The sequence below is a fragment of the Lynx rufus genome, unplaced genomic scaffold (genome assembly GCF_022079265.1).
Source record: "Lynx rufus isolate CCGP_SWC_20201006 ecotype Redwood Valley unplaced genomic scaffold, mLynRuf1.p SCAF_2, whole genome shotgun sequence".
Classification (NCBI taxonomy): domain Eukaryota; kingdom Metazoa; phylum Chordata; class Mammalia; order Carnivora; family Felidae; genus Lynx; species Lynx rufus.
The window spans coordinates 210,661,476-210,675,925 of record NW_025814834.1 but is presented as its reverse complement, the minus strand read 5'-3'; the positions used below and the strand labels follow the sequence as shown (position 1 = coordinate 210,675,925).

Below are 14,450 nucleotides of genomic sequence, written 5' to 3'. Positions count from 1 at the left end.
TGTGGGTGGCTCAGTCTGTTAAGCTGCTGGCTGTTGATTTTGGCTCAGGTCACGGTTCTTGGGATCAAGCCCTGAGTAGGGCTCTGTAGACTGACAGTGAGGAGCCTGCTTGGGATTCTCTTTCTCCCTCTGACCCTCCCCAATTCATGCTCACTCGTGTGTTCTCTCTCTCTCTCCCTCTCAAAATAAATAAACATTGAAAAAAAAAACAAAAGAAGGGGTGCCTGGGTGGCTCAGTTGGTTAAGCATCTACCTTCAGTTCAGGTCATAATCTCATGGTTCGTGAGTTTGAGCCCTGCATCTCTGCTGTCAGCACAGAGCCTGCTTCAGATTCTCTCTTTCTCTCTCTCTCTCTCAAAAATAAATAAACGTTAAAAAAAAGAGAGAGAAAAATGGGAGAAAAAGAGGAGAAACTCATTTTTAAAAGTAAAAGAGGGACGCCTGAGTGGCTCAGTTGGCTAAGCGTCCGACTTCAGCTTGGGTCATGATCTTGCGGGACCATGAGTTCGAGCCCCTTGTCAGGCTCTGTGCTGACAACTCAGACCCTGGAGCCTACTTCAGATGCTGTGTCTCCCTCTCTCTCTGCCCCTTCCTCACTCACATTCTGTCTGTCTGTCTCTCTCGAAAATAAACATTAAAAAAAAAAAACATTTTAAAAAGTAAAAGATATGCATAGAGCCTTTATCACTTAGAGATAAAATAAAGCAGTAAATACTTGCACAATCCCATATTTGCCACAATTAGCTACTTTAAGAAACAAAATGATATCCTCTTAAAGAACACGGACACTAAAGCCAGACTGCCTGAATGTGGATCTTCGATCCCCCGTGATACCCGTGTGACCTTGGGTAAGTTACTTAACTATGCCTCTCACACTCTTGTTTCTTCACCTGTTCAGAGTTTTCTGTGAGGATAGTAAAGCAGTCACAACAGTGGCTGACAATGGTAAGAGGTATATTAACATTAGCTGTACTGTTATCCCACATCCATCCCTGCTTCGTCTGTTCAAGAACAACACAATTTACCAGACCAACTCTAAGAATATGCAAAAAAAGAATCCACATTTTAAAACTGCAAGTTGGATTAAATACTACAAAATCCAAGCTGTTCATAAAACTAACCAGAATTAAGAGAAAAGGAAAATGTACAGTTAATTGTCTAACACTAAATTTTAGAACCACAATAAATTTAAGGGAGAAAGGAGAAAACGAAACTGGGACCTCAAAAATAAACCATTAAGACAAATTTAAATAGATAAATAAGCCTTCCACTTTGCACAGTACCTTTGATAAGTCGATACCACTGTTTGCAGACAAGGGCTGCAGTTTTGTGTTCCTGGTACGGTGAAAGAAAGGACAGGATATACTCCAAAACTTCTTCTGGCAGCTCAGACATGGGCCTATTATGTCTAGTCTCTTCCACCTCCAGTACCGGGTGGGGCTCCTCATCTTGCTCCATTGTCCCTTCCAGCACAGTGTCTTCTTGGTCCACGGCCATAAAACTGTCATCTTCACTGTCCGAGGAGCTGGCCATGACATTCCACTCAACAGCTATAGTGGGAAATGAACAAACATCAGTATACACCGTCAGAAGCTCTGAAATAACTCAGGCACATGCATCCAAGCTGCACATGATATTTTTTAGACCCTCGGTGTGAAATCTGTTCTCCAGCACTTTCCCACACTAGTTGAGAGCCACCTTAATTTGACAGGTAGAGCTCAAATACCAAGCCCATCCCAAATATCTAACAAATCCCTAACGGCTTCTTTATTATTATTATTATTATTTTTTGAGACTTACTTATTTGAGAGACAGAGAGAGAGAATGCATGCAGGATGGGCAGAGAGAGAGGGAGAAAGAATCCCAAGTAGTCTGCACACTGTCAGTGTGGAGCCAATGCGGGACTCGATCCCAGGATCATGACTTAAGCTGAAACCAAGAGTAAGACACTCAACCAACTGAGCCACCCAGGCACCCCTAAAAGCTTCTGATTATATTTTTTCTCTCCACTGTAAATCAGAATGACAGCCGAGTTCTGGCATAACCATAAAACACGAAAGTTGTTCCGTAACAGCTCCTCTAAGGCAAGCATCTGACTGGCAGACAGCAAAAGGAACAGCAACTAAACTCCCTTGGCCAGTAACATGATTCAAGACCTCAGACTTCAAAGGAAAAACTAACTGAGGGTCCTATAAAGAGTAGTAAGAACATTCTGAGGATGTGGATTAAGAAAAGTTTTTCTTACAAAGTCTTCTTACATAAGACAATTCACTTACAAGGAAAATAAACGTTCCAAGAATAGGCTTACCCAGCTAAAATACCAAATACTAGACAACATTTGTATTAGAAAACATCAAAACAGATCTAGGGAGTAAGAAACCAGAAATAATATATATGCCCATCAACGATATTACAGATAAATTGTGGTCCATTCACACAATGGAACTTCTGCGAGACACCCACACAGGTAACTCTCAAACACAACACTGAACCAAAGACAGAAGAGTGCATACTACATGGCCACACTTATATCAGATTCAAAACCAGGTAAAATTAATTCATGCTCTTCAAAGTGAGTGCCGCAGGGGTGCTGGTGAAGTTGTTTCCTGATTGGGTAATGTTATATGGATATGTTCAGTTTGTGATAAATTCACCAAGATGAGCACTTAATGTTTAATGCACTTCTCTAAAGTTTATCAAAATAAGCCATTATCAAGTTACCTCTTGTGAAGGTATTTAAAAAAATCATTATGATTGAGTTTTAATTTCTCTATTCCCTAAATTTTCTAGAAAGAGCACATGTTGAAATATACATGCAGAGGCAGGCAACTCACTCACACCATTCCCATGATGTTTCATGCACAGCCTGGGGTAAAAAACAGTAAAATGAAGGGAGTAGGGTGATTTATGTAAGAAGTGTGTCACAGGTTATATTACCCAGGAAGCAAATGCTAAAAAAACAAAATTCGGAATGAAAAAATGTTTCATGGGGAGAAGTCTTGTGAGAAGAAAAAAGAAGGAAGCAGGACTGGGCGGGGGGAGCAGAGTGTGATGCAGATTTGACAACGCCTGGAACAAGGCAGCCATTTAGAAGGCTCCAGAATGCAGCATATCTGTCATTGCTCTGCTCAGCCACTGGCTGGGGGGCTGCTCCAAAGCTGAGGCTGACCCTGAAGAGACTAACAGCTTTCTTCAGTTACACTCCTTACAGATGGGCAGGAAGTCTTTTCTTGAAAGGACATCTGAGTTTGTTTTCTTATTTTCTAATACACCTATTCCCCTTGACCACACATACCTACCCAGACCATTCACTATGCCATTCACCTTACAAATTTCCAGCATTGCCTCGAGCACTGATGTAAAGAACAAAAAATAATGGGAAAAGAAGAGTGATTCTGAAATACACTTGGGGTTTTGAGAAAGATCTGAAATGTTCTAGGGGCACCTGGCTGGCTCAGTCAGCAGGGCATGCTACACTTGATCTCAGGGTTGTGAGTTCGAGCCCCACATTGGTTACAGAGATTACTTAAAAAAATAAAATCCTTTTTTTATTATAATTTTTTAAAAAGAGAGATAGGGGGCGCCTGGGTGGCGCAGTCGGTTAAGCGTTCGACTTCAGCCAGGTCACGATCTCGCGGTCCATGAGTTCGAGCCCCGCGTCGGGCTCTGGGCTGATGGCTCGGAGCCTGGAGCCTGTTTCCGATTCTGTGTCTCCCTCTCTCTCTGCCCCTCCCCCGTTCATGCTCTGTCTCTCTCTGTCCCAAAAAGAAATAAACGTTGAAAAAAAATAAAAATAAAAAAAAAATAAAAAGAGAGATAGGGCAGGGGAGGGGGCAGAGGGAGAGGGAGGGAGGGAGAGAGAGAGAGAGAGAGAGAGGGAGAGAGAATCTTAAGCGGGCGTGGAGCCTGTCGTGGGGCTCGATCTCATGACCCAGGACTATGACCTGAGCTAAGATCAATAGATGCACACTCAACTAACTGAGCTGCCCAGGCACGCACCCCCAATAAAATCTTTAAAAAACAAAACAAAACAAAATGAACAAAGATCTGAAATGTTCCCAAAGGTGAGGGGGACAAGGAAAGCAAAGAAGGGAAGCTTCCCACCTCACCTTGCCACTCCTATAAATCATACAGGAAATTGCGTACATCTTAAAAACTGGAAGGATGATCACATTAAGGAAAATGAAAACATGAATCAAGTCATGAAACTGCTCCCAAGAAACTCATCTATCAAATTAGCTCATGATAAGACAATGTATCCTGGCAGAGTGGCTGCTGGAGTCCTGCTGATGGTGAAGGACTGGTGGCGAGCTATACACACAGTGGGGCAGCCGAAATCCCCCCCCCTCGTTGGGGCAGCGGCAGAGGAAGGTGGTGGCAATGTCTTCCACTCCCCTGCAGCAGGGAAGGAGTGTTTACTGTAGGTTTACTGTTACCATAGCACATACCCACTTTGGGTGAGCGGTTCTTCCACATGCTTAACTTGCTAGAGGAGGCCTTTCCATTTCCAGGTCCAACACCTACCCAAAAGAGTACAGTTTGGGGTACAATATAAAACAAAAATTAAAAATTTTTTCTGGGGGATAAAAAAGGTACCTTTTACTACTGGAAAAAAATTACTTCCCGTATTCCCTCTTTTTCTCCCCTCTACAAGTTATCATTTCTCACCTCTCACTGGCTATCTTCCCTAATTTATTGACTTTCTCATATTTTTAACTCCCACTCAGCTCTGGAATTCACCAAGGAAAAGAGTCCAAAGAAACAGATTCCTTAAGTTTGGCTGCATCTTTCACATTTGAATTAAACATAGGATCTCAAATATAGTTGTTCTTTACTCAACAACTCGACAGACTGTGAGTCTAGGGTCTGCTTCAGAACAAACTGAATCAATGAAGACTGCAAAAGGTTATTTGTATAATACTATTTTTCCCCCAAGCAAAATAAATTTGTTTGGCTCAATAAAACAACTTCTTACTCCCTTTAGTAAGCCTACATAAAGGGATGCAAACCTTTGTAATCCCCAGTTTTAAGTAACTCTCACCATTCAACCATTTTACTGTCCACAAAAGCACCAAACCCGATGCTCCTGGGGGCATGTTTGCAAACTTGGCCTTGAGCACAAATGCCAGTGAGAACACACAGGGATGGGCTCAGATGTAATTCCTTGTAATTACACTTCCAGCACCAATTTGCACGGTCCCTCATTTTCACTTCCATGATTAGGTAATGAAATCATCACTCACATTCCCACAGGCTATAGAGGCATTTTGAAACAGTTTTTTTCATGCCAAAAGAAGCCCTATAAAACATTTCACATGCAGTTGTTGTTAACTCACCGAATGTGGTTTTCATGAAGTATTTATTATTTTTTAAGATTTTATTTTCAAAGTAATCTCTACACCCAATGTGGGACTCGAACTCAAGACTTGCATGCTCTACAGACTGAGACAGCCAGGTGCCACGGTTTTCATGGAGTCTTTATTTATTTATTTTTTAAAGATATATATATATTTTTTTAAGTAATCTCTAGACCCAACATAGGGCTCAAACCAACTCCGAGATCATGAAGTCTTTAAAAAAAAAAAATCTTCCATACCCTTCACGTTTGTGTGAAGCCTTCTTAGTTTCCCCAAGTTTTGGGGGCAAACATCAAACGAAGTTGGTTTACTGGAATCTGAGCTTCTTGAGGGCAGAGACCATTTGCCTGGCCATCTTGTCTCGCTAGCACTAGACGTTCAAATTAGCACAAGGACTCACAACACCCTTGTGCTGACTTCCTGTTATTTTATAATCGAAATTACATCGTCAGTACATTCAGGAATAGCGGACCCTACCCTTACATGTTACAGGCTGCTGTCAAGGTATTTTATTGGTCAGAATGGGCATCTCTCTCTGGTCCCTTGAATTTTGGCCTTTTAAGGTGTATACTGGCCTGTGAGTCTGCTGCTGGACTCCTGAGCCAGACCCAATGACCCTTGGCTAGGTCAAGATGGGTGGTACTAGAGAAACCATTTATTTGGCCCAGTAGTATCACTACTATACTATACTATACTATATACAGTATACTACCAGACCACATCCAACTGAATACAAATCACTTTCAAAAATCCAAATGCCCTGGGGCACCTGGCAGGCTCAGGCAGTAGAGCATGTGACTCTTGATGGCAGGGTCAAGCCCCGCATTGGGTGTAGAGTTTATTTACAAAAAAAAAAAAAAAAAAAAAAAAATCCAAATACCTTGCCCTTCTGAAGTATAAACTAAGGTTAAGATTTTGAGATGGAGAGTCTGCCTATATAATGCTGTGTGATCCAGGGTAAGTCACACAGAACAACGTGGGAAAACCTCTTTACCCATAAGTAATGAAAATTCCCTACCAATATGAAGATTCTATAAAGGTAGCAGATATCAACAAACTACTCTGAACTCCTTGGAGGAAAGTGATTAACTTGGAAAGAGTTAAAATCAATTCACAGAAATTCAGGATGGGAACAAAACTACTTCGTTATCCATGTAAAAGTTATTATCAGATCCTAGTACAATATTTGATTAACTATGCCTTGGTTTCTGTACATTAGACATCTGACAATCCTTTTGGAGTAAACATGTCTTTATGGAAATCAAAATACACTTCACCTACCTAAAAGGAACCTGAAGATTTAAAATGCAATCAAGATTGGGGTCCTTGGGTGGCTCAGTCCAGCACTGACAGACCGGAGCCTGCTTGAGATTCTCTCCTTCTCTGCCTCTCCCCGTCGTGTGCATGCTATCTCTCGCTCTCTCTCTCTCACTCTCTCAAAAACAAACATTTAAAATGCAATCGAGATTATTCTTCACAATTTCAAAAAGCTTTTCAAAAATTCAATAAGGGAACCTCTTACTGACAGTAAAATAAAGCACTGAGACTTAACTGAAAATCATGTGGCTGAATTGAATGGAAAAGCACCCCAGTCATCCCTCAACATGAGGCCTTCTGAGGCTTCTGGATATCAATATGAACTCATGAAGTTACCCACCTTAGCAGTACTAACATGAGCTAAAAGGTATTAAATTCTACTCCTAAAAATATAAAATACTGTTAAGTGAAATTTATAGAACACCACAAAATGATTCAATCTAAGATAACAAGGCCTTCTTATTAATAACATACATTATCATTGTACTAAGTCAAATGAAAGAGTTATAGAAAATGGGAAAATGGGGAGGGTGCCTGGGTGGCTCAGTTGGTTAAGTGTCCAACTTCTGATTTCGGCTTACATTATGATCTCACGATTTGTGAGACCCGCATTGGGCTCTGCATTGACAGCATGGAGCCTGCTTGGGATTCTGTCTCCCTCTCTCTCTGTCCCTCCCCTGCTTGCTCTCTCAAAACTAAGCAAAAAAAATAAAAGTTAAAAAAAAAAAAAAGAAAATGGGAAAATAAAAATTTATACCTTCATGCGTTCAACAAATATCAATGAGACATTTGCTATACATGAAAATACTGTGTGGGGTGCCTGGTGGCTCAGTCGGATAAGCATCTGACTCTTGATTTCGGCTCAGGTCATTATCTCATGATTCATGAGTTCAAGCCCCCAGTCGGCTCAGCGCTGACAGCATGGGGCCTGCTATCTCTCCCTCCCTCTCTCTACCCCCCATCTCTGTGCAAGCACTCTCTCCCTCTCTCAGAAAATAAATAAACTTAAAAAATAAAAGAAGAAAATACTGTGCTTACATCCCATGAGAATTTAAAAAAAAAAAAAAAAGAGAGAGAGAGATGCCACTCTTTCCTCTCAAGGGGATTAACATGGTAAGAACTAAAGGCACCTAAATAAAGAACAGCAACACAGGACAGACCTGTGGTATGAAACAAGAAGCTTTAGCAGTTCAGGTAAGGAGGAGATGGCTTCCAACTAGTCTGAGCAGGAAATTACACAAAGGCAAGCATTTCAACTTTGAAGAATAGGCAGGATTTCGGAGAATGAAATGGGGGAAGGTGGAGGGATAAAGATCTTCAAATTACTATCCCTTGAAATGATATGCTTTGCTACTTTCCACAACTACCTTTAGGACAAAGGTAAAAACTATCTCTTACTTGATGGGTGTTTTACCACTTGTACACACTACTTACTATTTTATCCACATTAACAGAAGCTCATAATCTGGAAACTCCTTAGTTCCTGACAGTCAATGTTGTGACAAAGTCTAGAAATAGAACAATTCGGCATAACGACTGTTGCTATTAGCAAACTGTGAGCTATTTTGACAAGCAAATTCAGAGAGCTGTTTCCGTAAAGCACTCCAAACCTAAAAGAGATATCAGGTGCAGTAATTTTTTTAAGTGGCTAACTCATCAATGTGTTATCTAATGAAGACTCTCTTCAACGAAATAGAGAAATAAAGTATTTTGCCAAACTACCTACTTAGTATACTTCTATTCTTCACAATGGCTGATATTAAATGAAAGCACTTTATGACAGAAATGGACCAGTTCTCAGGCAGTTCTCCATATTCATATGTAGAAGCTAAAGGATTTGTTATTACTAAGTATAAACGGTCAAGAAAAATGTGCTGGTTTCGTATCATGAATGGAAATACTCTAGGTTCTGAAAATTCCATATGGAGGAACCATATATACTAGGTTCAGCAAAATGTTTCATTTGGTAGAAAGTATAACAGAACTTTAACATGCAAATTTGTATTGTGTGAGAGCTTAAATTATTAGATTTTTTTTAATCTTCAGATTTTAAGACAGTAGTAATTTACAAAGTATAGAATAATTTGGATTGTAATAATTTAACATATAACAATTTTAAACAATAGGTTTTCATTTGAAGTACAGTATAAATCATAGAGGAGTTAGAGGAGAAAAAAGGTACATTAAAAGGGTGCCTTGTTCTGGGGCGTCCTGGGTGGCTCAGTCGGTTAAGCGTCTGACTCTTGATTTTGGCTCAGGTCGTGATCTCACAGCTCATGGATCAAGCCCCAAGTCAGGCTCTGTCTGCACGGACAGTCGGGGCCTGCTTGGGATTCTGTCTCCCTCTTGCTCTGCCCCTCCCCCACTCGCATTCTCTCCCTCTCTCTCTCAAAATAAATAAATAAACATTTTTTTTTAAAAGGTGCCTTATTCTGGGTTTGGAAATTCTTTCCCTCTCAAAAATAATTATTTAAGACATTAAGAAAAATGGGGGCATCTGGGTGGCTCAGTCAGTTGGGAGTCCAACTCTTGATCTCGGCTCAGGTCATGATCTCGCAGTTTGTGGGACCAAACCCTGGGTTGGGCTCTGCACTGACAGCATGGAGTCAGCTTGGGATTCTCTCTCTCCCTCTCCTCTGCCTCTCTCTTTTTCTCAAAATAAATAAAAATTTAAAAAATAAGAAAAATGCAAAAGGAGCAAATAACCATACTGTAACAGTAGTAAACTGTATTAACTCAAAGTTGACTGTATCAGGCTATAGGAAATGCTCAGAACATACCTACCTCTCTCTACATGCTATGCCTCCCACAATACTGCATATATGCCTGCAGTACTAGAAATTACTACACTGCAGTTGTCTGCCTGCCTCCTACTCTCCCCTTAGGGCAGGATAGAAAATTGTTTTCTGCATCCACACAGGCAAGCTCAACAAAAGGCTGCTGAATGAACAAACACAACTTTATGAATTGATTCTTGAGTCAAAAACAAAACCTAAATGTTAATTCCTACATATTCTCATGAAAGAAACAAACCATATCAAAAAGATAAAAAGCAATGAAATCGGAGTTCAGATGGCTAAAGACTAACAAAACCAGAGAGCAGAGAGTAAAAAACGGGCCTGAATAAGTGGGAATTTTTACTCTTAAATTAAAAACATACAGTATCAGGCACCTTCCCTCTGACAAGAGAGGACTGCACAAAAACCACTGCATGCCAGGGTTCTCTTAGCCTTTTGCGGAAAGATTCTTTCACAGTGGTTCCCAGACTTCTGAATTTCATAGATCAGCAATTTTTTTTGGACTGATGTAGGGTCAACAAATTTTTATTTTCCCAAATAAGGACAAGGGGGAAAGAAACACCGTATACACAAATCCTGCCATCTACTATAGTTTCACAAAAGGACATTTAAAAACCTGAACAAGGTGGAAGATCACAGTGTTTGAATAAAAGGTTTCCCTTCCAAGAAAGGAAACCATACACACATATACACACTTATGCACACACCCTCAAGATAATAAGTGCGGATGACTATTTTTGGGAACCACTATTGTGGTTTGTGGGGGAAACTTTAACACTTTGCTTTGTGGGGAAAAAAATCCTACAATTAAAATGTTATATAATCTGAATTTAAAAATTTTGTTTAAAAAATTTTATTTAGGGGCGCCTGGGTGGCGCAGTCGGTTAAGCGTCCGACTTCGGCCAGGTCACGATCTCGCGGTCCGTGAGTTCGAGCCCCGCGTCAGGCTCTGGGCTGACAGCTCAGAGCCTGGAGCCTGCTTCCCATTCTGTGTCTCCCTCTCTCTCTGCCCCTCCCCCGTTCATGCTCTGTCTCTCCCTGTCCCAAAAATAAATAAACGTTGAAAAAAAAAAAATTAAAAAAAAATTTTTTTATTTATTTATTTATTTTTTTTTTGGAGAGAGAGAGAGAAAGAGCGGGGCGGGGCGGGGGGTAGAGATGGGGCAGAGAGAAAGACACACACAGAATGTGAAGCAGGCTCCAGGCTCTGAGCTGTCAGCACAGAGCCTGACACAGGGCTCGAACCCATGAACTGAGAGATCATGACCGGAGCCAAAGTCAGACGCTCAACTGACTGAGCCAACCAAGTGCCCTTATTTTCTTATTTTAATTCCAGTATAATTAACCCACACTGTTCTATTAGTTTCAGATGTATGGTGATTCAACAATTCTATACATTACTCAGTGTTCATCACGGTTAAGTGTACACTTCAATCCCCATCTCCTATTTCACCCCCACCCCACCTCCCCTGTGGTAACCATCTGTTTGTTCTTTATAGGTTAAGAGTCTGTTTTTTGGTTTGTCTCTCTTTTCCTTCACTCATTTGTTTTATTTGTTAAGTTGCACTTTAGTGAAATCACACGGTATCTGTCTTCCTCTGGGTTATTTCACTTAGCATTACACTCTCTAGCTCCACCCATGTTGTTTCAAATGGCAAGATTTCATTCTTTTTAAATGGCTGAATAACATTCCAGAGTGTGTGTGTGTGTGTGTGTGTGTGTGTGTGCATGCGTGTGTTGGTTCTTTATCCATTCATCTACTGACAGACACATGGGCTGCTTCCATAAACTGGCGCCTGAGTGGCTCAGTCGGTTAAGTGTCCAACTTCAGCTCAGGTCATGATCTCACGGTCAGGCTCTCTGCTGTCAGAACAGAGCTTGCTTCGGATCCTCTGTCTCCCTCTCTCTCTGCCCCTTCCCTGCTCATGCGTGCATACTCTCTCTCAAATAAATAAACATTAAATTAAAAAAAAAAAACAATGCTTCAATAAACACACAGTGTGTGCATCCCTTTGAATTAGTGTTCTTGTATTTTCTGGGGAAATACCCAGTAGTGAAATTACTGGATCACATGATAGTTCTGTTTTTAATTTTTTGAGGCAACTCCATATCGTTTTCCACAGTGGTTGCACTGGTTTGCATTCCCACCAAAAGTGCAAGAAAGTTCCTTTTTCTTCATATCCACCCTAACACTTGTTGTTTCTTGTGTTTTTGCGTTAACCAATCTCACAGGTGTGAGGTGGTATCTCATTGTAGTTTTGATTTGTATTTCCCTGATGGTGAATGATGTTTAACATCTTTTCATGAGTCTGTTGGCCGTTTGTATGTCTTCTTTGGAGACATGTCTGTTCGTGTCTTTTGCCCATTTTTTAATTGGGTTATTTGGTTTTGAGGTGTTGAGTTGTATCAGTTCTTTATATATTTTGGATACTGTTTATCAGATATGTCATTTGCAAATATCTTTTCCCATTCTGTAGTTTTGATGACGAGTTTTAGTTTTGATGACTGTTTCCTTTGTTGTGCGGAAGCTTTTTTATAGTTTATTTTTGCTTTTGTTTCCCTTGCCCAAAGAGATCTATCTAGAAAGCCGTTGCTGTGGCTGATGTCAGAGAAATTGCTGCCTGTTCCAAGAATTTTTATGATTTCAGGTCTCACATTTAGATCCTTGATCCATTTTGACTTTACTCTTGTGTATGGTGTAAGAAAGTAGTCCAGTTTCATTCTTTTGCATGTAGTTGTACAGTTTTCCCAGCATCTTTGAAGAGACTTTTTCCCATCGTAATACTCTTCCCTCCTTTGTCAAAGATTAATTAACCATATAATTGTGGGTTTATTTCTGAGTTTTTTATTCTATTCTATTGATCTATGGGTCTATTTTTGTACTAGTACCATACTGTTTTGATTACTACAGCTTTATAATTATAGTATCATGTCATCTGCAAAGTAAGAGTTTTACTTCTTCCTAACCAATCTGGACACACTTTATTTCTTTTTGTTGTCTGATTGCTATGGCTAGGACTTCCAGTACTATATTGAATAAAAGTGGTAAGAGTGGACATCTTTGTCTTATTCCTGACCTCAGGTGAAAAACTCTCAGTTCTCCCCACTGAAGGTACTAGCTGTGAGTTTTTCATATATGGACGTTATGAACCTACTTTGTTGAGGGTTATCTTCACGAGTGGATGTTGTACTTTGTCAAATGGTTTTTCTGCATCTATTGAAATGATCATATGGTTTTTATCCTTTTTTTAAAAAAAATGTTTTTATTTGTTTTTGACAGAGAGAGAGAGCGTGAGTTGGGGAGGGAGGGAGAGAGGGACAGGATCCAAAGCAGGCTCTAAGCTGACAGCAGCAAGCCCAAGTGGGGCCCAAACCCATAAACCACGAGATCACGACCCCAGCTGAAGTCAGACAACCAACTGAGCCACCCAGGCATCCCATCCTTTGTCTTACAGATGTGATGTATCATAGTGATTGATTTGCAAGTATCAAACCACCCTTGCATGCCAGGAATAAATCCCATTTGACTGTGCTGATTTAATATATTGTTGGACTTGGTTTACTAGTATTTTGTTGAGGATTTTTGCATCTATGTTCATCAGAGATACTGGCCTCTCGTCCTCTTTTCTTTTTTTTTTTTTTTTTTTTTTTTTTTTTTTTTTAAAGCTAGACTCTTTTTTTTTTTTAATTTTTTTTCAACGTTTATTTATTTTTGGGACAGTGAGAGACAGAGCATGAACGGGGGAGGGGCAGAGAGAGAGGGAGACACAGAATCGGAAACAGGCTCCAGGCTCCGAGCCATCAGCCCAGAGCCTGACGCGGGGCTCGAACTCACGGACTGCGAGATCGTGACCTGGCTGAAGTCGGACGCTTAACCAACTGCGCCACCCAGGCGCCCCTCGTCCTCTTTTCTTACAGTGTCTTTAAGACACTGGTTTTGGTATCAGGATAAGGCTGGCCTCATACAATGCATTTGGAAGTTTCCCTTCCTCTTCCTTTTTTTTTTTTTTTTTTTTTTTGGAATAGTTTGAGAAGAATAGCTATTAATTCTTCTTTAAATGTTTAGTAGAATTCACCTGTGAAGCTGCCTGGTTCTGGACTTTGGTTTGTTGGGGTTTTTTTTGATTACTGGTTCAATTTCATTGCTGGTAATTGGTCTGTTCAAATTTTTCTATTTCTTCCTGCTTCAGTTTTGGTAGGTAATATGTTTCTAGGAACTTATCCATTTCTTCTAGGTTGTTATTTTTAACAAAACTAGCTCTTCCCAGTATACTGGGAAACCATTCCCTAATGATACTAAATCAGAGACAACGATGGCTACTGGCAAGAATACATAAAAGATAAATGCAACCTGATTTCTTTTAAAAATATCTTAGCTGTTCTTTTCTTTAGTTGGCTTTTTTAATAATGTTTTTTAATTTACAAGGCTTTGCATTTACAATACTTTCATTCTTGTGTTTTCTCCACTAAATTCTTAAAGTCTATATATTTTTTAAGGTCTATATTTTTATTAAGATTTAACTATAGCACTTTTTCTTCTTTTAAACTGTAATTGAGTATATTAGTCACATTTTATTACTGTTATTAGGAGTATTACAGTCAAACCAGAGTTCCAAAATTTTTCATAGAAACTAAAGTTTTAAGCACCAGGTTCTCACACAAGATGCTATTTGTGCTACTTAAAAAACAAACAAACAAACAAACAAACAAAAACACAAGTCTAAACTTCATTCCAAAATTATATAAGCTAGAAAACTCTTCAAGATCCAGTAGAAAGTCTGAAATAATAAAGAAAACAGAAGTCTCTCCTGGGTTAAAGATTGACTAAAGCAATCACCACCTCATGGCTTCAGTTTTAAGAAAGGCTAACACCTTCCTGGTTCACTCATCCATTGCAGATCTATTTCAATGGAAGGAGAAATTTTTCTAAATCAAATTCATTTTACTTTATACAGGTAAATATTTGTATAAATACTTC

The 14,450-nt window shown here is 39.8% G+C and overlaps 1 protein-coding gene across 1 annotated transcript in view; it reads right to left on the bottom strand.

Moving 5' to 3' along the window:
- The window catches only part of FBXO42 (F-box protein 42), a 95,949-nt gene that overhangs the window by 45,051 nt on the left and 36,448 nt on the right, over window positions 1-14,450 (bottom strand). The window contains exon 2 of the mRNA XM_047082802.1: window positions 1,284-1,550. Coding sequence (XP_046938758.1) covers window positions 1,284-1,533 — 250 coding nt within the window. The 5' untranslated portion in view covers window positions 1,534-1,550. The remainder of the gene's footprint in view (window positions 1-1,283; window positions 1,551-14,450) is intronic.